At 39.8% G+C, this 23,835-nt stretch overlaps 2 protein-coding genes across 5 annotated transcripts in view; one reads left to right on the top strand and one right to left on the bottom strand.

Moving 5' to 3' along the window:
* The window catches only part of si:ch211-127i16.2 (probable flavin-containing monoamine oxidase A), a 31,704-nt gene extending 16,908 nt beyond the window's left edge, over positions 1–14,796 (top strand). The window contains exons 8-11 of one of the 2 annotated variants that reach the window (XM_037483889.2): positions 2,709–2,867; positions 5,125–5,211; positions 6,677–6,777; positions 11,419–14,796. In XM_037483889.2, the coding sequence (XP_037339786.2) occupies positions 2,709–2,867; positions 5,125–5,211; positions 6,677–6,777; positions 11,419–11,752 (681 nt within the window). In that variant the 3' untranslated portion in view covers positions 11,753–14,796. The remainder of the gene's footprint in view (positions 1–2,708; positions 2,868–5,124; positions 5,212–6,676; positions 6,778–11,418) is intronic. The other variant, XM_037483887.2, reaches the window with a different exon arrangement.
* Positions 14,797–21,826: 7,030 nt separating this feature from the next.
* lrrtm4l1 (leucine rich repeat transmembrane neuronal 4 like 1) overlaps positions 21,827–23,835 on the bottom strand; it is a 35,199-nt gene continuing 33,190 nt past the window's right edge. Inside the window, exon 3 of one of the 3 annotated variants that reach the window (XM_037483886.2) lies at positions 21,827–23,555. In XM_037483886.2, coding sequence (XP_037339783.1) covers positions 23,490–23,555 — 66 coding nt within the window. In that variant the 3' untranslated portion in view covers positions 21,827–23,489. The remainder of the gene's footprint in view (positions 23,556–23,835) is intronic. The other 2 variants (XR_009942690.1, XR_009942691.1) reach the window with 2 other exon arrangements.

Here is a 23,835-nt window from a genome sequence, read left to right as displayed (position 1 = left end):
CTGTGGTCCTGACTAGAAGAAGGAATGCCATCATGCTTCGTGCTCGGTGAAAACTCAGCTTCTATGATAGTTCTCTTTGGAACAAAGGTCCTGTGGATTGTGGATTGGTTTGGCCCTTACAAAATAATTTGAAAGAAACATGTAATTTAGAGTGCTTTTACTACTAAATTTGATTTTAAAAACAGATAAATGTATTTAATTTAATTATATCTATTTGGCGAGCGGCTCTTCAGTCAAGAACATGTCATTTCCTTTTTTTCCATTCATTGCAACAGAAGGAAATACAGCTATACTTTGAGCAATCGGTTCCACCCTCAACATGCTCTCGGGATCAGCTGAGCGCCAACTAAGCAAAAATTGCGAGCACCATGCAAACCCCCAAAACAATGGACCCACAGCCAAGTCTGGATAGACACCCATGCTAACCATTAGTCAAACTATAAGTCAATGTGTAACAGCAAGCCTACCGGACCTCATCTGTCAGATGTCCTGCTTTCAGATGGATTAAAGCAAGCATCCCAAGAGAGACCACACTACCTACATCAAGGAGGCCAGCCACTTTCAAATTCAGTATTTTCATCTATTCAGTCGTTTTGATTTCTTATCATGCATGGAGGTACTAATGCGAGTCTCCAAGGTAGTACTCTTTTGACTTTTGAGCTGCAATTATCTCCATGATTCCTTGGTAACAGTCGTATGCTGTGACCAGTGACCCACAAGCGGCTGCGGAGGTAGCTGAACTGATGCTGAATGCAGGGAAATGGTTATTTAAGGAGGGAGTCCACATTGTTCAGAGAGGAAACGTCTGGTTCTGAGCCAAGAGCATGGCATGATATGACTGGCAAGAGTTTGTTTTGGAGGTATCAGGTTTTAGAAGATAGAGGACATAATCCAGTGTTTGTTTAGTGAGTTAAAATCAGTTGAACCTTTGACTTTCCCAGTTTTCAATCTGTTTTTATCATCATAGATGGAATACATGTGAGATCTTTTTGAAATTGTAAGATCATGCCATGAGTGCCATGAGGGAACATAAGCAATTAAAAGAAAGCAATACAGAGTCTGTCCACCGTCAAGTAGTGTAGATATAAACAATATGCTTTGGGGAATAATTATGAGGGCAATTGTCCTAATAATGACAGCAATGTCTTTTTTGTAATAGTCACTTGTCCTGATTTATCCAACACAGACCCACTTTTAGAGGCAATGGCTCTTGCTTAAGATTGCTGTATTAAGTGACGCCTAAAAGGCAATCACTTCCAGTGGGCTGTGGGTTTTCTCTGCAGAGAGAGTAACACTCAATTGAACAAAGTGCACTAAATTCACCCGTCTGTTTAGGACTGTGGATAATCCACTACTCTTCAGATTAAGTGTCATGACCTCGAAGGCATCTTATATTTCAGCCATACCTAGCCATGGACCAATGTTGGACAGTCTTATAAATAAAGTACTTAATTATCAGTTTGAACCTACAATATCGATCAACTTCTCATATGAGATCACTGCCAAAGCAAGGTTAAACTCAGCCATAGTCAGATCATTTGACAGTTTCGTATTCTTACAGGATTACAGAGACATCTGTCAGATATTTCTGATGAACTCAACAAAAATGTGATTACATTAACGTCATTACCTGCAACCATTTGATTCCTTAGCTTAGGAGAAATTGCTGCAGGAATGGTTTCCTCCAATTGAAGTTACGGGGACTGCAGTTCCAAGTGTTTCACGTGGTATGACGTCAACTGAATGTATGCTGGCCGCCCTGGACGCAGCGTGGAGGATCAGTCGCAGCAGTAGATGTCGATAGAAATGGAAGTTTGGGGGAGGCAAGAACGGGTTCCCAAAACCTGGAGGATGACAATGGACAATGGAGTTTAAGTAGTCATTTCATTATTTCGTTCAAATGTCATGGGTAAGGGGCAATTATGATTCATATGCTGGATGCTTACTTTCGCTCTGGTTTGTCTGAAAGAAATTATACTTATATCAGCGTCTTCCTCTTTGCCTCAGTTAGGGATTTGGTGTCTCGTTTTCTTGGTTAGCTTCTCGCTTCACTGAGGAAATGTACATTAGCACTTCTGTATGCATAACATATTTACTACTATAACTTGTTGGAGTTGTATTTGGAGTATTTTCTTACAAATAGGTGAAAGCAAAATGGTCCAGCTCGGGTACAACCAACGGCAGCAATAATTAAAGTGCATGTATTGCATGGCCGATATTCAATATACGAGGATGATTGATCCTATTTAACATATGAAAAATGTAGCTAGACCTAATACTTAATAACTAAAAGTGAGCTGCATGCCCAAGACCCTTTCAGTTATTGAACTATTGAACTTTGTCATAATGCTTACTCAACGTATCTGAGAAGTTGTGCAAGTGCACTTTCAAAAATGATTGAAATAAACTTTCTGTTGATCAACTCTTGCCAAAACCGGTCTGGAAAATGGTATCAAACATCCCTTTCATTTGGAAAATCCTTCATTGCCATTATTGCTCATCTTCTTCATGTCGCATCACACCTCCATAAAACAAGCTTGTAAATGTCAGAAGCCCCTCACAAGAAGCTTATTGGTACGGACACTGATAAACGCACTTCTTGTAGCCTGCCGACGTGGCTATTCGTCTGATCTCGTGAGAATCCAGCTGCTGTATGAGATTACAAGAATGCTGGAAATAACTGATGAACTATCTCTGTTTCTCTACAGGCTTTTTGGAAAGAGAAGGGCCTCTCTGGGGAAATTGTGGCGGGATCCTCCAGCGGGTGTCCATTCTGTGTGACTTTCGATGCCACCAGCCCTAGTGGTAATGCTGCCTTGGTGGGCTTCATTTCCGCCCAGCAGGCTTCTCAATGGAGCTCAGAGGAGGTAATGGATTATCGGTGTGGGGACAGATTTAAATGAACTATAGTTTGTATTTTCATCCAGTAAAATATCCCGTTAATGCATAAAACTGGTAAATGAGCAAAATAGTTGAAACAGATTTTTTGCATCATCAAGTTGATGTTATTTAATTATATTTAGGTTTATAATGGAAATCTGCTGTAGTAGATGGGCAGGACCCAAGTAAGGGCATGACATATTCAATCTTTATCAGATAAAATCTGCATTCTCTCTGGATTAACAGCAATTATAACAACAATTTATACTATCCCACACTATCCCTGATGAGGCCGATGACCGTTGTGTCGTCTGCAAACTTCAAGAGTTGGACAGTCGGGTCCTCTGAGGTGCAGTCCTTTGTGTAGAAGAGGGGAGGCACAGTTGGGGGAACACACCTCTCTGGGGGGCGCCAGTGTTGATGATTCAGTTCAAGTGATTTTCCCTAGCCTCACCTGCTTCGCCCTGTCCGTCAGGAAGGTGGTGATCCACCAACAGGCGGAGGCTATAATGGTCTTTAGTCTGGTCAACACAAGCCTCTCACAGGATTTCATGACGACAGACGTCAGGGTGATGGGCCCGTAGTCGCTTTATCCTGTAATGGAGGATTTCTTGGGGACTGGGATGATGGTGACTCCCAATCAACACAATAACAACAATGGTCCAGCATGGCTGCATCATGAACAACAGTAATAGGTAGATATGCCTTACTAGGTCTATACCAGGAGCAGTGAATGCTGCCCTGAACTCTGTAGCACTATTTCGGGGGCCTTTTAGAGCTGACCTTTAAACTCGGAGATGTGTATAATCTAAGTGGAGATAGAGTGTCAGTCCCACCACTCAATTGGAGAAGTTTCTTGTAGAATCATGGTTAATTTAGCATTTTCATCCAATAAAGTCTAGATGGCCCTAGAATCCTTTTACAGCATGACTTGGACCACCATTATGACAACTATGATTAATGTATTGCTGGGTGTCAACTTGGATTTTCTGAGACCCTTGAATGCAGACCTTGTTATTGTATGACATTAACAATATAGCAGTAGCACTACAACTTACATTGTTAGCTGCTTCTGCATCAATAACGGCAGAAACATTGCTGAGCTGTGAATGAAAGAGAAAAGGGAAAAAACCGTGTAGAAATGAATTCTCTGAATACAAAGAGTTCCCAACGATATAAAACAATAATGGGGAAGTATGAAAACTGAAAATAGTATGAAAATAAAGTTATTATATAGACTGGAAAGAGTGTGATTTTTGTGCCAGCTTTCAATAACTATTACTGGGATATATACAGAAAAGGGGTTTGACAACCCAATGAAAACTCTTTGTTTTTCAATTCTTTCTTTTTCTGTATTATTTGCAGAAAGCACAGATGTGAATCATAGAAAGTGTAAAATATTTTCTTTGTAAACAAAAACACTTACTAAGAAACTTCATTTTGATTGCTAATGGTATCCAGTAAGCCGGAAAAGTAAACCAGAAATGAGTGCCTTTTTCCCTTGGCTGAATCCTAATATCAAATATTTGATACAACAGATTTGGTATGATTTAAGCAGGCTAGATAGCCACCTGTCTGCTGTCTACTAACTGAACACACACTTTGTGCACTAAGCTTACATCATCTCCTCTTCCCTGTCTCTGCTCTCTGAGTGATTGCTCTTAACCTGAAAAAATAAATAGCATCCCAACTTGTCTCTAGTGTTTTGGCATTTCAGTCATGGGCCTGATGTAGCCATCTGCCTACCGTGCCATCAAGCTAAACGTGCTAAATCATTTACCTCCTCCATGCTAATTCACTGGTAAAGAGAGGAAAGTAGTGTTGCTGGTTAATATTTTCAATACTTCATTCTTATACAGTGTTCATGGTTGGATTCACTATTTTGGAGTTTTAATTTTATGACTATAAGAGATACATTTGGTATAATGCTTCAAATCAATCTTTGTTATTATAAAAAGAGTGTATCAAGGGACAAATTATTGCACAAGCGATAGCTGGGGAAAAAAGTTTTGCATATGTCTGCAGATTGGTCCTTTTGGTTGTCACGCCTCAGCAGCTCTGCCCATAACTAGTAAAAACCAGGAGGTTAACCAAACATGATTTATTCAAATTGACAGGTGCTCTGGATGTTCAGCTTGGATCGGTTTGTTAATATGTTATGTTAATATAAGTGTTTGCAGCTTGCCGTTATATTTGTGATGAGCAAGAGTGTCGTTGGCAAAGGGATTTTTTTTCTGTTCGCAGGGTGGGGAAAGAAGAAAAGCTGTGATTTCCAGTCTGGTCAAATACCTGGGTCTTGAGGCGGCATCTTTCATCCACTATGAAGAAAAAGTGAGTAGTTCAGTGGCAGATGTAAACAAAAATAATAAATAACATAGTTCTTTTATCCCTTTATTCCAATTATTAAAGCTATGTAGTGTCTGTTGAGGTATAAATTGACATTTTGGGCTTTAAATTGACAACTTGACTTTGCACCAAAATAAACTGCATGTCCCAGAATGCACCACCAGCTGGCCAGTGCAGGCTCCTCATTATTTCAAATCATAACACAATCCTCATCAACTTAATCAACTCATAGTGAATCCAAAGAAGCCACTGGTACAGTGCCTTGTTGTAAGTTATACGTTATATATACACATAGTAGTACCAGCCAAAGGTTTGTCAGTACTTTCTCAATGAATTAAAAAAGGATCAAGTGTCGAAACTTTTGTGTGTGTGTACATATATATATATATATACATATGCTAATAGTTTCACATTTGTAACATAAACACAAAGAATTTTTATACATGGGTCTTGCAGGGGGGTAAATGTAAAAATGTAAAGTGTAGGTTAAAGTCTGGACATGAATGAACTACTTTCTCTGCTCCGACAGCCATCACTCATCTGCCCTGAGCGCATCCATCGTTCGTCTCTATCTCTCAACCAAACTCTCACTGCGCATTGAGCTATTCCCTGTCTTCTATGGAGACCAGAGCCATTTGTTGTACGGAGCTGTCAACTTGTTTATTTCTGTCAAGTTGGGTTTATTAACATTGTGTTGTATGGGGATGGACTCACTTTTGGCCGGAGGACAGACACACATGCATCAGTGAGAGAAATCTCACTCCTTTTAAGAAGCTCCGGCCTGTTCGGGACCTGGATGGTTATATTTACTGAACCTGCATACTGCGTATTTTTCACTATACCTGGCTCTGGGGTAATCCTTATTGTTAGAACCTGCTTAACAACAAGCTTCTATTTGATTGGCTGAAGAGTTAACAGAATCAAGAGCATCATATAAATAGCACCTAAAGACATAAAGTGTAATATTGCGGTCCATAATACAATGATTGAAGAAGCTGTATTAGTCATGTAGAGACAAGGTTTCAGTCTCTCATTTCACCTTTATCTTCAGTGGCAGGTATTGCAAACCAAGTACTAAGGAACACGCAATACATACTTTTATAGAACAAGCATAACTTGAGTTTAGTGAAGGGAAAAAAATCTGTACACGTATGTGTTCCAATTTTATGGCAGTGAGGAAATACATTTGCGTATAGTTCATACCCATTACTTAAACCTTTCATCCCACTCATCTGAAGCAGTCATTAAAACAGTTTATGATATGAAATTCCGACCGCTATTAATTAATATATATATTTATTAGAATCGAGTCAAGTGATGGCTGTGCAATGTGCTCAAATAGGATTTGACTCTCTTAGATTTGAAAACTGTCCATAGATTGAAACAAAGCAATGTTTTTGAACGGCACCATTAAATACATCAAATAAATGTATTTTCTGCTTCTTTTCAGGACTGGGCTAAGGAGGACTACAGTGGGGGCTGCCCTGTTAATGTCATGGCACCAGGCCTGCTAACATATTACCACCCTAGTCTGAGGAAGCCTTGTGGCAGGTAATGATCACAAATGCAACACAGGCTCACTCCTTTCCTTCTCCCTAAACCCAAAAGAGTCCCCTCTCTTTTAAGCTCCCAGCACAACTAATGTAGGATTAAGTAGACTAAAACTGTGTGAAATTTATGAACTAAATATACTTATTTACTGCAAATTTCTCACGAGAACACCTACCGATTATTGACATGTGCCGTGGGAGTTATTGTTCATTTCGCTGACACATATTAGTCCATTTGTAAAAAAAAAAAAAAAATCGCAGAAGGTCTTCAGAAATGGTCTCAAAAGAAAACGTCCTATAATCCATTTCCAATGGCCTGTTCAGAAATGGATGAAGCTGAAAGAATGAGCGTGGAGGGGGGAGGATGCAGGTAATATATTTCCATAATGACATTAAGTCTGTGGGGAGCAGAGGAAGCTCACTACATAACGTGACTCAATCAGCAGCATGGAGGAGTCGCCCTTATCCACATTCCTACCCCGTATAGGAAATGGATCCCAAGGGCATGTTCTGACTTTGATTCAAATCCTGCACGTGTAATGAAGACCAGCGTGCTGGACTGACAGTAATACTGGTGGTACTTCAATATAATGTGTCTTAACACCACGAGATTCCAGTAGAGTCAGTGGATGATGGGATTTTGTTTTGGGTAAAAATGATTCTCAATAGTGTCTTTGAAAAAAAAATTGTATAAAAAGGAGTCATTATCCTCATGTATACCATGCCTGAGTGCTCCATATGAGAGATTCTTACACAGAGGCCTTTCGTACTCAATTAGAGGTGGGGTTAGAGCGTATAGACAAGAATGAGTTAGAAGAAAAGAACAACAACTCCAGATATATTGGCCTCAGTGGATTCATGCTTTACTGAGTCAACAACTGCAATAGGCACGCAGAATAAACTCTGCACTCCAGTCGCTGTGTAGGATGCTGATTTTTTTTCAAAAACAGGATTAGTTCAGTCAAGCTATACACACATACACAAACTTTAAAATTGATTCTGTTAGTTTATAACTGTTTTCATAACGATGTTGTTTTTCTTTACATTTCTTTTTTCCAGAACTAGAATAACAATGATTTACCATGAGTAGTTCTGGACCCTTACTGATAATTATTTCTACGGGTTCATCCCTGTGTGTCCACACAGTGAAGTTTGGATCCATTCATCTATTTCATTGTTAGGCCTTCCTCCCTTCTGGCTTCTGAGGCAAAGACATCTGCTCATCCCAAAAGACCAGACTGATCTGTTGGGAACCCCCAAGTAGGGTTAAAATATGTTAATCTCATTGTTCACTGCCCTCTGTGTCTAAATAGGTTAAAGATCGTTACATCTCAATATGTACATCAAGCTGCACTCCAACGCTACCTAAGGATTTATCTATTCTTATCACAGTTACCTATCCTTATCACAGTGGTTCCCAAACTCTTTCTGTCAGGATATAAGGACATTGTGAGACCAGCTTAAACCAGATATTCCCAGTGATTCAACAATTTTAAGGTTTCTTGTGTCTGTCTACGCATTGTTAGGCATCAATTCGGAAATGTTCATACAATATTTGAATTATAAAAATAATACCAACTGGTAGTATTTTTTTAACTACAATGTATTAAATGACAAGAATAACCCTAACCCTATTGTGATGATTCCCTAAGCTTTTTTTTTTACCTTTTCAACAAAATGATTTACAGTTCACCTTTTCACTCTCACTTATCACCCTTGCGAAGGCAGCTTTTCAGCAGAACACTCCAGTAACCCAGTGCACACCACCTGCTCAGACAGACACAGGGTTACGCTACTGTAGCACAACACAGTGGAGCTTTTAACAGCTAGTGGGCCCCTTAAAGTTGATAAAGGGATAGAATGTTAGACTGGTTAGTCTAATGAATTCAATGAGATGATGCGGTCAAAGTTGTCTTTATACAGCACAAAAATATATGCTATTGGAAGAGCAAGTCAGCTCAGTCAGTCGAATGGTTGAAGATTTGAAAAGGTTAATGTGGAAATGGATTGAAGTTTAATGTGTTTTAACCTAAAAATCTGTTGGTGGCTGTCCTGAAGCCTTATCTCTGCACAGCATTTGGACCATAGCATGGACTCAAAGAAACACCATTCACAACCGATCCGCTGCACAAACCCATAGTGCAGCAGCATAGCTTCTAAAATGTATATTAAACAGCCTTGAGGTTTCCATTCTGCCACAGTGTTTTGTGTCGTATACCAACAAGCAGGCTGAAAGCAAAGCAGCGTCTTATACAATAAACAATAGAATCAATGTACCTTGCTTATTTTCCTGTACCTAGGTGATTGTGTCGTATATCTCAATGGGAATACAACTGACAGGACTGTACAGTAAGAGCAGCAACCGACTGCAAGAACACAAACACTAGACATTAAAACAGAGCAACAGTAGTGCATTCTTTTGGCAAAAAAAGGCTGCATCGCATGTTAAGTTTATCATCAGGACACGCCTTGTGTGTGTTGGTCCTCTGTTAGAGATGCACTTTACTGAATGTTATGAAATTAAGCTTTGCATCACAAATATTATACAGCTAAATCACACTGTTCATGTGACATTTCATATTTCCATACATAGACATTTTTAAACAAAACACCTTTTTATTATACTGAATTGGGTCACTTGGTCATTTGGTGTATGGCAGTATAGAAAGCTTTAATCTTGGTCAGTATTTTCGTTTGAGGTTATAATGATGTGCACCGGTTTATTTCCAAATACATTTTGTTCATTCACTATTAGAGTATCAAACTACGTCCACTGGGATATGTGATTAAATTGAACACAGCACAATAGTTTGTATAGGGCAGAGGCCACAATGATATCCCATTGGCTCAGAGGGATCTGTTTTACAGATTAGATGAATCCATTGCCAACTATAAGAAATCCTCCATTTCGCAGAAATATTAAAATGGCAGCATTACAAGTTCACCTACTAACCTTTATCCTCAATCTACAAAAACAAAGCATTTTATTTTATTTTTTATATTCACAGTGATATCGGTTCCACTTAGCCAAAGTCACTTTCTAATCACCCAAACTAATCAAATCAAACTAGAAGCACAAAGTGCTTATTTCAATCAGATTAATCAATATAACACTGCTGCCCATTACAACATTTACTGCCAGCTGCTGTAAGCTACCGTTATGTTTGATTGTAGATGATGGGGTTCTCTTTACACCGCTTGTGCCTTTTTATGTTGCATTACCAAACTTCTTAAATACATTGCTTAATTTGTTTTTATTTGGTCTCAGTTGGCATTGGATTTGTTGCCCTCTAGCCTGGTCACTGCTTTATAAATCTGTTACAGAGCAAGCTGAAACAAAAGTGTCCAATCATGTGATCCTGCACTTTGGGGGGACGTCAGGCAACGTCATCAAATTTATATTTTAGGACCAGTTAGAGGGACAAATCAGAAATTGGACATGTTTAAAACTATTTTCATCACCTGTAAAAAATACATTTAAGTTATGATAAAATTTAGGCATAATGGAAAGCAAATAACGTCCATCCTGTTTGTGTTTTGGACATCATGTGAAGCATAGGGCTTGAGAGAAGTTGGTACATAGAGTCCAAAATAAACCTTTTGGCTCTGCTGTTCAGAGCATGAATTAATCATTGAAAGAATTTGGCCAGATTAAATGTGCAGGAGTGGAGTGCATCTGCATTTCTCTGACTAATGTGCATTCAGAGGGGTGGGACCTGTTATAGTAGTACATTATGATGGGCTAGTGAATACATGGCTAGTGATCAACTATACGTCTATACTATCTCTCAAGCAAGAAATTAGGGGAAGGCTTTTGTGTTGTGGTAAACAGATGTAAAACCATAGAATCATTAGGTCTGAACCAAATACATTGGAGGTTTAGCCAATCAGTTTCCCTCAGTAAGGCCGGTATTCCGTTCTCTTTTTGTATGTTAGCTATGCTCTTTTATTTGTACCAGTCTGCTTACTCCAGCTCTGCTGTGTCAGCAGTATGTACAACTCTATGGCTGTGGATTTACAATGACAACAACCATGCGGCGCATTGAAAGAAATTGATGAGGGTTATAGACTTTTTTTTTACTTTGTTTTCGATTAAGGCAGCAGAAGAAACGTGGCTGAGAAGTAGCACCATTTTCAAGATGGTTTTATCAACAAAGATCTGTTATACAAGTAGCCAACTGCATTAGCGCAAAGGCTTAACATTGTCTTAATAGAGAGCGCAAAGGCTTAACGTGACTCTTAATGTGACTGACGGTGAGCAGTTAAGTTAGCAGTAATGTTAAACTCGTTAATTTAGCAACGCAGGACACAGTTCAGGCTGCTTCAAAGACCTGAAGTCTGCAACAGCAACCCTCCAGATTTGCTCAAGGTGGGCTGACCTTTAAGCACCAGTTCTATTATTTTTATTTTTCTGTGAGACCCCCCCCCCCCCCCCCACCCTGTCAGTTCCAACAACTACAAAAAATGTACTTGACACTAAATGTCAGTGAACAGAGACATAATGTCAACAATAATTAAACTAATTGTTAATTGCTTGAGATGACATGTTCAAATGCATTATGGGAAGAATACTTGTTTCTTTCAAATAGCAACACAGGGCTTTGTGTTCAGTATTTGGTTCACTGTTTGCGTTGATTTACAGGATCCACTGGGCTGGCACAGAGACAGCCACCCTCTGGTGTGGGTACATGAGTGGTGCAGTACAAGCTGGTCAGCGAGCAGCTCTGGAAGTGCTGGCTGAACTCCACCCCATGACCCTGACCCAGGAGGAGCAGGAAGCAGTTGAGCACAGTTTAACCGTTAAGGGTGCAGTCCAGCAAACACCACCGTCTCAACCCATGTACTTGTCCACAACCAAAGCAATCGTCATAGCACCACTGGCAGTAGGTGCAGTCCTCTTTCTGGCTCGGAATCCAAAAGCATGGCTAATGGTCAAAAGTTTCATGGCAAATGCATTTTCAACAACCACGCTTTAGATGTCCCCAATGTAATCGAATCCTGTAGAAAAAGCATGAGGTTTTGATTAGTTTGGTTCTGCTGGAGCTCCAGTGGAAAGTTGATCTTAATACTCCTATATCTCACGCTCTCTTTTTCTTTGCTTGGGCTGCACAATACTGTCTATCTAATGTTTGTTTTTTTCCTTTACGGTTCTGCTTTTTGAAATTTCATAGATAATTTAATATTTTTACATTGCATAATATGACTGTTTAATCAGTTGTTTTTCTAAATTTTGTTTTTTATATAATTATAATTAGTTGTACAGTTGCAAAATATAGATAAGATAATGTATTAAATTTTCATAAGAAAAGTATGCATACAATAAATACTGTTTTTAAGCACAAATACATTAACAACTATTTCTTTGAATAGATGCTTTTAATAGAAATTTCCTGGCGACTTAAATAATTTGGTAATGAGGAGTAAGTTTTTTTTTTAGCAACTTGAACATTCACTTGTAGCTTATTTGCATTTTCAAAGTCAGAAAATGTTGCTTGTGCTTGCAAGCTTAGGGCTTCAGAGGGATTATGTTGTGTTTAAACCACTTTGTAGTGGGAAATGGAACATTCACATGGCATGCATTGCATTGTTTACCAGAGAGCGAATAACCGGCTTGAGGGGCTTGCAGCAGAGCCACACATGCGCAGGTCCACCCACAGAACCACCAACAGACATTCGAGTGGGCAAAAGATGGATGAACAAGTCACAAAATGATAACATCCCACAAAAAGTGATTTAATTGCTATCACTTGATTGCACAATTGATAATAAACGCGCACTGATCGTCATAGGACTGTGGTCTGCGTTTCCATTGGTGCCAAAGCTGGCTGTTTGTCTTTGTTATCACTTGCTTGCACTGGATCAGCGGCCTGCTCTCCCTTGTGTCATTAAAGCCAATCTAGGCTGAATCAAGACAAAGCCGCTCAACAGGAAACGTGTGAGTATCTTTGACCATTAGGTTCATCTTTTTTTGGACTGACAATTACAATCTGCTTTCAGGTTGAGTTTCTACAAATTGCATGGAAGATATTATGAAAGCATCCACTTTTTTCTATCCTTTTTGATTCCACACTAAGGCGAAGGATAAAGCAGATTGTTCTGCTATTTCAAGGACTGTTGTTGAGGTTCCGTCACATGGTATAATGTATGTCACTCCCATCCATACGCATGCATGCCTTAATTTTACCATCTGGGGGAATGGCAGATTGCATTATAACTCTATTTTGTTTGATTGTGTGACACTTAACTGAACATTTAATGTGTGCATCCGCTGTCACTCTCTCTCTCGCTCTGTCGCTCAACAACACGCATGCTGTGAACATTGAGCTACTCTCATTTTGATAACATATGTAAACAAGGGAATTACACTTTCACCTGGCCAATGAGAGAATAGGAGCACTAGGAATCACCCAAAGCTGTGTACAGTAAAGATGGGACCCCTCTTTGGAGAGGGAAGGAGCACTTTGGGGAACTCTCAAACTTGAGGCTGAAGAATCTCGTTCAATTTGCCTTGTTTAGGTCACTGAGGTAGTCTCTCTGAAGGCAATGGGCATTGTGGAGTTGACTTGAATGACATGCCTCTTCAACATTGCATGCAAGTCTGGGACAGTGCCTACGGAGTGGCAGACCAGGGTGGTGGTTCCTCTCTCCAAAAGGGGGCACCAGAGAGTTCATGGAGCCATGTGGATCCTTGTCGTGGAACAATGGACCAGCTCTTTGAATTATTTAGTAAATAGAGGGGGCCTGGGATTATGCTCATCATGTGTTTAATGGCCCTGGAAAAGGCCTATGACCGGGTGCCTTGAGAGAGACTTCGGGACGTGAGTAAGGGGTGGGGGGGTCCCATCTTGGGGCCATCCAAGGCCTGTACCCATGTCCTTACCCATGTGAAGTAATTCAAATACTCTTAACAAGGGAGGGAAGATCGAGTATATGCTTGGCTGGAGAATTGGAGCAGTGGAGGCGGTAATGCACTTGCACTACAGCCTGAGCCGGAAGGCAAAGCTCTCAAACCACCGGCCACTCTTTGATGATACCCTTACCTATGGTCGTGAGGGATCGGTCATGACAGCTCAGAGACGCTAGTCCCTTACGTAAGAGGAGCCAGTTGAGGTGGTTTGGGCATCTGGTAAGGATGCCCCCTGGGCGCCTCCCTAGGGAGGTGTTCCAGGCAGAGCCAGCTGGGAGGAGGCCCCGGGGAAGTCCCAGGATTGCGAGGACAGATTATGGCTGGATTGGATTCCATGACCTCTGTATTTAGCAAAAGAGAACCAGTGTTTGGGGAATCTGACTCCCTAAACCAGTGTTTAGGGAATCTGACGCTTTTGCTACGTGGTTTGCAATGGGAGGTGCATGTTAGTGACATCAGTCTGCAGAAACAACAAATTTTCCAAAGATGGACGACAAAAAAGCGCATCTTAGATTCCTTCATCCATGTGACGTTACGGTGCTTAATCATGCAAACGACATAAAACCAGGTTCCAAATAGTACTTTATTAAAAAGGTATCAATATAAATGGGTTCTGTTAACGGTTACTTACTACGAGGAAAGCTAAAAGGCCCTTTCTCGGCCCCACCCCGGATAATCGGCCGACGATGAGGGCTTCAATGCTTTCTTTGGAATTTTACATTGTTTTTTTCATTAACACTTGTTTACAATGCCGGACGTGACAGTTAGACCCCTAAATCAGGAACCCGTCTGGACCTCTGTTAGAAGTGAAAAAGTAATAAAACTTGTATCAGCACTATGGCCCGGTATTGTTACATTGAAAAAGGTGCTTACAGAACTAAGAGTTAACCTGTAGATAACAATTCCACCAAAGTGGGTGTGGGTATTGCACTCAGCATTAACCTCTGTATCATTGCTGTGCAGCGCAGCCGCAATTTGCTAGCCATTACAGACGGAATCGATTCACATGATAGGCATCAATAGAAGTACTGCATTAGTAACAGTATTCCTTCAAAGATAATAGTACCGCCCAAGCGGGCCAGAGAGTGCCTTAGCAATATGGCTAATGAATAATATCTTGACAGTTTTATGCTTTGTAGCAATATATGATTTTAATATGTTCTTTTTTTAGTTAATTGAATCATTCCAGCAAATAAAACTGATTTAAACTTTTTAAAAACAGTTTATAGGTTTTAAATGATTCATAATTTCTATTTATTAATCTTGTCATCTACTTTTTTTATTCATTAATAAACAACAGAATGACCAATTTACTGAATGTGAACATTCACAGAACATCCGACACTTTAGGGAGATTTGTAATAAAGGTGCGGCTGTCTTGAGCAGCAGCAAGATAAAATGATGGGATTGGAAGATGGAGGCTTGTCTGTAACAGCCATACAAACAGGCTATAGACAGACAGACAGACAGACAGTAATACTTAGAGACAGCAGCAGTTGAATTGAAAGCCCCAGAAACACATACACGTTGCAAAACAATGTGACAATTTTAATGTGAAACATTTCAAGAGGCTCTTCGGTATATATAGCAGGCAGGAGCATTTCCTATAATAGTCATATCATCATGCAGAAGCAATATTGTGTTTTAAAATGAACCTGGAAATGTTGATGCTCTCAATGGTGGAAATCAATAATGATATTCTGAATTCTAGTCAAATTATTAAATAAATGAAATATGTAAAATAGAGGAGTATCTTTCAGGAGCACCCTCTACTCTGCACAGTGGACCGTGTGCTTTTGTACCCATTAATTTTACATACATAAGGTTTCTTTAAATACTGGACCCTTTGTACCTGTTAGACACTTTCACTTTAAAAATGCAAACACTGTAAACGGTCTTAGACCGTAAAAAATGTCTGCCTTTTCTTTTAAATAAAGTCGCTAGTTTACTACAGCATATGTGAAACTTAGTGATACAGGTGCTTCACATAACAAGAGCAACATCGTGCCAGTGATTGACCCTCGGATAATTACTTTGCTTGCGAGGTGTAAAATGTTCTTTTATTTGGAATTACTCAAGTAAATGGTTGATTTCATTCTGGTAATGTGTTAAGATGGCATTTTGTGGCATTGCCATGAAAACAATCACATGTCTTTTAGTTTTTGTTATTATGCCAAATATGCTTTCCTGTGTTTAACAGGTGTGAAGCCATTAGCGCAGCTTTCTTTGCTTTAGTTTAGTTATCTCAAGGTTTGAGGGGAATTATTTCTACACCGCACAATTCTCCAACACAAACTTCCAGTGCCAACAGTGTTCTTCATTAAGTCAAAAAGTAAAGTGTTATTTAGCGTCGTATTAAATTGTTGATTGTCAAAATTGTGTCTAGAAACCACAAAAGCCATCGGAATTTCTTTTCTGAGATTATTGTTGTTTCAAAGGAAATATTAGACCACACACAGGAACAACAAGATCAACTGGCCAAGGTGAATTGCATGAACCAATCATGCAATGAAACGTTGAAGAGAAAGTGATATTGTAGAGAAGGTGTAATGGTTATCTTTTGATTGCACAGTTGATGAGAGGATTTTTGTTGAGGCCCCATTTCATTTTCTGGAGAGTATCACCAACGCCCGCTGATCTTGAACAGTAGTCTGGCACCATGGCTATATGTCTTTGTTATCACAAGCTTGCAGTGGATCCAACCGCCTGCACTCCCTGGTTTCATTTAAGCCCGTCCACGCCAAATCAAGGCCAACAACACAACATCGCTATATTGGGTGCAAAAAATGAAAAACAAATCATATTTTTACTCAATTTCCATATAGAACATGTCTCCTACCCATACAGCCACTGCATGTAAGCAACAAAATGTATGGAAAGGCTTCACAAAAACTTATTTTGAACAAGAAGAAATGCAGCCAGACCAAAACTATCAGACATTGATATATACACCATCAACACGCCATAGAAAAAAATAAAGAAATTACCAACACACCCCCACATCTACAATTTAGCACCAAGGACAGCAACAACTTTGACAAAACACAGAAATGCAGGCATGAGCAACATTCAACTGAAACAACAGCACAGCGGAGCCAAAGGGTTCAAATGAGCTTCCCCTACCATTTCAAAAACCCTAAAATAATGATTTAATCAGAGGCAAGGGGAATTCTCACAAACCATTCGGGAAAATTTTATTTGAAAATAATGAACTCTCATTCCTTTTTCTATTAACCTTTTCTGGTTTGACTGTTTAAAAACCATGAACCTCATTACCGCTATGGTTATACTTATCTTTTAAACTACTAGACCTCACTGACACTGGTTTTTGAATAAAATGAACAGAACTATAAGACATTTTGAATTCTTCCAGACTAGTGTCAGTTTGGAGAATTACTTGTGCACATCTCCTAAATGTATACTATGCCTCTGCAAGATGCAGTATGCACATTGGGGCAGTACGGTGATGCGAGGGTCAGAGGTCAGTATTCACAGCGTGCAGGATAAGTTTGCCTTCAGAGCTAGCTGCCAGAAAGGGTTTACTTTCCCACATGAACCTCACCAAGGAGGTTTGTCGCCTAAGCCTAAGGATCTCTGGCAGCCACATATTTCAGGCAGAACACCCCGATGGTAAACTCCTCACATCCAAGTAGGCACAAAGACGTTGAAAGTGCCAGCGGACGATTTATGTTGGCGTCTGTCCACGGACTGTTGTTCTTCTTCATGTTGCACTCCATAGCGCTCTGCTAGTATATGCATGGATTCTGCTCAGCACGTCCACACTGTGTAATCAGATTTGAGCAGCCAAAGCGTCTTGGCTAAAATGCTCCTGAAGATATCTGATGGGAGTCGCATTTCAAATCAACTCCAAGTTGGAGGTTTGAATACCAGTAATAAAATACTAGTTTGTCTAAAATCAATCTGGATATGACAAATTGCCGTCTAAAAAGGCCTATGTAGGGATTTTTATGACGATATTTATATACCTATTTTCATTTAAACTTTTTTAACCTAATATGGATTGGGTTGCTTTGAATAACCAATTATTGAAGACTGAGTGACATCTTTTTGGTTGAATAACCAAAGTCATTTGCATTGAGGCTCAAAGGAAGGAACATGATTTTCAGAAAGAGAAAGAGCACAACCAAGTCCAATACATACAGCATTATGTCTGTTTAGTGTTTTTCTTTCATTTTAATCAGTACAATTTCAATTGAATTTAGCCTGCTTTCAATTGTCCCCACAGTTAAGTCACACAAAAGCCATATGGGCCAGTCTATATGGCAGATAATTCCCCACAGCAGCTGGTGGTTCTAGTGACACAGTAACTTTAAGGTCTACATAGATTTGTCAGAACATTCAACCAAATCAGAGCCATCGTCAGAAAATGGAAGCTGCTTCATCTTGTGACCTAAGAATAGACTTTCAGTCACAAGATAATAAGTGTTTCTATATGGGGGGGAAATGGAGACCATAACCCCTGTCGGGAATATTTCTTTTTGTTCTTGGAAGAGTCCTTGACCTTTCTCCGGCCCTGTGCTCACTCTTGGTCGATGAGTGGTAATCACAGACGACTGATGGTGCTTGCTTGCATTTTTCATTCAGTCGTTTTTTCCTTTGCCCCCTACAGTTGAATAAAACTATAAACTGTCACAACATTTGTGTGCCTTCCATAAGTAATTCCCTTTTAACATCCCTGGTTTCCTGTGCCCGTCGACAGCTGCTGTTGAACACTTCACTTCTCAGCTCTCGCTCTTCAGGGAGATAACATGTCTTCATTCTCCCACTGTCTACCGTGTTGACTTGTTTGAAGGCTTATAATGGCCTTTTAGGTTACCCTGTAGAAAGCTCTCAGCAACTCCACAGTGAGTTTATGCTTTTGAGGTTGCAACTTCTCGGCGGTGAAAGATCCATTTTTCTAACATATCTTCAAAACTTAAATTAAGTATTTTAATGGAAGTGAATGTTTTCATGTTGGTGTCGTGCGGTCAATTCATTTTCGTTCATTTTACCATTACCAATATTTTTTTACATGGATAGTTTAATAATAATAATCTTCAAAATTATTTTAGTCTGTAGGTTAATTAAACTGACATTGAAATTACTTTTCTTTGGCAAAATTCTCTGGAGAGCAGCAGGAATGTCACATGACAAATAGAGAGCTCACAGGCTCACACCCTAGTCTCCAGAGGCGTGGATGTGCAACAGCCCATTCTAATCTCAACCAAACACGTCATGACAGGCATCTATGTAATCATCTGTCTCCACATTGTAAGATTATACAGATCAAAATCAGAACACCACATATAACCGGTCATCCATCCTAGTTAAATTCATTTTGGTGATGATTTAATTTTGAAGAACATTTTAAAAACAGAAAGAAGTGGAGCAAAGCAGAACAGGTAGTACGACAGACGAACCAACACTGAGACACACGTGGTTTGAATCCACTGGGGAGGTGCAGGTGATTGAAACAGCAGTCACACGAGAGGCAGGAAACTACAAAATAAAACAGGAAACAAACCCACACCATGACAATATCCTTTTCTACCACACCCAAAGGATCATGAAATTGAAGGTTCTTCCTTGATATATAAGTCAAATAAGGAGCAATTCAATTATTTATTTTAGAAATGTAGAAACAGGTAACCGAAAAAAAATCAGGTCGACAAGCTTTATCGACATAAAAAAAATAATAAATGTTTTGTCCCGTAATTGAAAAGAAAGATGTCAAGATTTGAGAGACAGATTTTCCTTTAGAGTCTGACGACCTGTTTAGACACAATCTTTAACTGAGATTGAGAACTGAGAAATTGAATGGTAAATGTGATGTCTGTGTTTAATCCAAAAACACTGGGCGATATATTCTAAACCTGATGTAATTTAACTGAAAGTCGGATTGAAACTAAATTCTTATTCAAATAGTTAGTGGTAAAACATTTCCTTGGCTTCCATGGCAGTGTTAGCTCATCCGGATTGATGATCGGGAAGGGAGTCACAGGTCATGAGAGAGCACCACACCAGCAGTTGGCTGATGATGGCATCAGAGAGGATCTCAACAGGAACTCTGCAGACCGCCAATCAGAAAACAGATGGCTGAAGCACATGATGTGTCAAAAGTTGCTTCTGGTGTGGCTTGCGAAAGCAGTGATGAGACCGTTATTGAAATAGCTGGTGCTTACATAAAGACCTGACGCTCACTCGATGATGGAGTTTGGTATTTTGGTTTCTCTTGAGCAGTCGCTGACTAATTGCTTCAAAAGTCATAATTAAAATGAAAGCCACCCAGTGAGCTGCACTCTTGAGTCGAAGATCATTTGAGGTTGTGAGCAATTCAAAGTCATTCCTAGAGAGTATGAATTGCTATTAAAAAAGAATAGCCAGAGAATGAAACTTCCTATTTAAGTGTCAAATCCAATTAACATGCCTGACATGCAAAGAGTGATTTTTTTCAGTGAGTCAGGCATCATGAGCTTAGGCAAAGTTATTAGTGGCACTTCTCTTTCTACCTTTTAATACTCTACATACATGTTTTAAACATCATACTGAGCATTTTTAAATAAAATGTCTCTAATAATTTTCTTACGAATATGTGTCTTTGACTGAATGTGAGCTCTTTTTTAAATGTTTGGACACAGTTTAAACAAGGATCTACTGTGGGAAGGTGGATGTTTATACCGTGGCAGTGGCGTGATACAGTGTGTTTTGCTCAGAGTTTAACTTCTGCTCCCCGGGGCCGTTCTGTGGAAGGGTTGTAGACTGCCAACTGTTTGGACTCGGGTCAACAGGGAGCCCAAGCCACATGAATAATGCATGGAGTCTGCTCACGGGCATGCAGCTTTGTCTGTGCTGCCACTGCACATGCAGCGCCAGGCACTGAGTTACGCAGATAATGGAGAACAGCGGTGGATAAGACAGAGAGTCCGAGAAAGTGGGACTGAGAAACATGAGATAATGCCGTGTGCAGAGATTGTACAATATTCCACACCGAAAAAAATCACCACAAGGTTCTGTAAGGGTGAGCTCACTAAAATTCCAAAGAAAGTATTCCTCCTATCCTTCTAAAGCTACTAATTGTGTTTTGTTCAACATGTTGTGTGACTGAATGGTAATTTTATACAGTGGTCCTTCAAACCCCAAAACAAAGATTCTAAAATCCAAAATATATGTGTTTTACAAGGAGGAACCTGGAATGTTTGCGTGATAAAGAATGTCATTGTCCAACTTATTTATGTCTGCGGATTCAGTATCATTTGGTTTTTGTATTGTGGTGAGGCAAACTCAATATATATGATGTATCTCTGATACTTTAGATCAAACAATTGTTTTTTGAAAATGTCTGTTGGCAGGCACGGTGGACTCCACGCGAGTCCTGTGTTTCAGCCTGATGATTTTGGGCATGACTTGGTGAATTTTAACTGGAGCAACTAGACGTGGATTATAATTACCAAAACATATTGTTAATTGTTATTGTGTGAGAGTGTACATCAACTTGATATAGTTTTGCTGTTGTATACACACTTCTCCATTTCACATTCACACACTCATTTCTATCTGTTTTCTGGATTCCTTGTTCATCACTGAGAAATCCAAGAAAGTTTCCGTTACAAATTCGGCAAGTTGAAAATTTGTTCTCAAACAATTAGTTTATGATCTAAGATTCTCCAAAGACATGCTAAAAGGTTTACGAAGATGAGCGACGGAGGAGTGCAGCAGAAGGAGCGAGATAGGTAGAGGGAAGTATGTGAGAATCCCAAAGGGAGCGTCGGGAGAGATGGGCCATCTGGACCTCTGAGCTGACAGCTTGACATGTTCCAAGAGCAGCGGACGTGGAGCAAATTCAACAAGACGGCCCCCCTCTTGAGATATGCGACACATCACACAGGAAGCGTAATTAAAGGGGCTGGTGGGGCCAGCAGCGAGAGTCACCATGAACAGAGCGGTCGAGCAGAGATCAATGTTCTGCCCTCTAAATTAATGAGGCTAATGTTGATGTGACAACCTTGTCAACATTGATCTGTGGGGGATAAGACAGCTCGCGAGATGTAAATGGAGATGCAAAACAGAATAGCAGATTTTTAAATAACAGTAGACAGGAGGCGCACACGAAGAATTCCAAAATGCCTCATACACACGCAGACAATGACTAATGAATATTTTATTTTGACCAACTCAATTTGCTTACCAATAAAATGTCATTGTTCTCATTATAAAACATACTCTTGAAAGTGAACAAATACGTCTGCATACTAAATATCAACAAGTTTAAGGGGGAAGAAGAGAAATGTACAATAGAAAATCATCATTTTTAAGTGTAGAAAGATTATGTTTGGAGGTTGAAACAAACAATTCACAACTCGGTGCGTCTCAGAACCTAATTCAAAACCTAATTCAGATGAAACAACAAGGGAGGCGTGTACAGCAACATCTGGAGTGTCTTTGAGGGGAGAAATTGGTGGATTTGTTCAAGGAAAGTGAAACACGAATCGAACATAAGTCATAAAATGTAAACAGTGCTGGAGGTTATCTTTCAGATAAGAGCCTCTGAAGGATGACGCGGTAGCTAGATCTTGTTCACAGAGACGTTCACGTTACACACTTTTAAAAAACAACAATTGGGTAAAAGAGCAGTGCTGCCCGTGAGGGGAAGCTGAGGCTTCTTTTAACTCGTCGTGGATTTCTTTAAGATAGTAACTCCTGCTTAGAAGAGCCCCAAATGCGCCAATTGGCTCTTTAGTATTTGGTGTTGAAAATGGCAGAAACACATATTCATAAAGTACAACAATACCAACATTATAATTCCAGAAAAATTACATTTTACACTTGATAGGGGCTTATTCTTTTTTTCCCTCCTTCGCTTCTGATTGCCGTACTGTCCACAAAATCAAACTAAACAGTTGAGGTTTGATTGCAATTAGAAATAACTTGGAATGTCTTTTTTTCCATTTTCTTTAAAAAAAAAAGAAGCAAACAATCAAACAAAAATCTTCACCAAAGGTCATTGGCCGGAGCATAGTTTGCTTTCCCGTCTGGCAACTTTTTGTGAGTGTCAAACTATCGGCCGGCTGCTGCCTTTATTTCCACCCGATGGAGCAGGTAAGTCGAAGCTGAAAGGGGCACAGACACTCCTTTCATAATGTTTCTGCTCCAGTGAGGCACATTTACACCACCGTGGCCTTTGATTAGTCTTTCTTACAAAAAATAAGTATTGAAAGGTGATAACATGATGCTCAATACAAAATCAAATCAGGTAAACCCACTTTAATTGACACAAAGCTGTGTCAGCAGGAGCAGTCAGAGCCACCTCTCAGTGCATTTTGAATACGTGATTCATTGCTCAGTTTAAAGCCTCTTGAACTTGTACATTTTCATGCCTCTCATTAACACAATGCCTCATTGTCCTTGTGGAGACAATAAGCTATTAACTCCCATAGAATAAGCTCCAATGTTAAAACCATCCAGCAGTGCCCACGAGTCCTCTCCCAAGGCTCTGCTCTGCAGCTCAGGAATGCTTGTCCACAACCATCCGGTCAGTGTTTGTGTGAAGCGGGGGTGATTGCAGCAAAGCGGATGACCAAAGAGCACAGGTTGAATAAAAGAAGACATTATAAAATCTTAAGAAAAAGAAAAAGACTGCATTGTCCCCTGTTTGTCTTAGTCAGTGGAGGCCCTTAGCATAGAAGACCTTTTTTTTTTTTAAATGTATCCTTGAATGGGATTGATGGGTTCTATGCGTAATGTCTCTCTCCTGTATCCTTGCTTCAGTGTATTTCGCTGCACCATCCAAAGCTGTCCCCTTTTAGGGATTAATGGATGGTAGGCATGTCTCCCAGCCAAGCACCAGGTAGGGGGCGTGGGCACGTGTACTCATTCTGCAAGGAAAGAAGCAAAGAAAAAAGAGACAATACAGTTAAATCCATTTAACAGCTGCTCTGTGCCAATAACAAAGGTGGTGCTTACAATGTGAAGTTAATTGCAGTGTCCAGTGATTTGATAACGACACAATGGGGCTGAGACAGAGCCAGCAAAGCAAATTAGGTTAAGCAATTAAACAGATGATGAAATCTCATGTATTTAGATAGCTTAGAAGGCGGAGGTGGGAAAACCTCCCCAATGTCTTATGCAGAGATTAAATGAAAGCTCAACACAGCA

This window comes from Pungitius pungitius, chromosome 18, assembly GCF_949316345.1.
Source record: "Pungitius pungitius chromosome 18, fPunPun2.1, whole genome shotgun sequence".
In the NCBI taxonomy this organism is placed as follows: domain Eukaryota; kingdom Metazoa; phylum Chordata; class Actinopteri; order Perciformes; family Gasterosteidae; genus Pungitius; species Pungitius pungitius.
The sequence above is the reverse complement of the archived record's forward strand: the minus strand, read 5'-3'. Positions and strand labels throughout refer to the sequence as shown.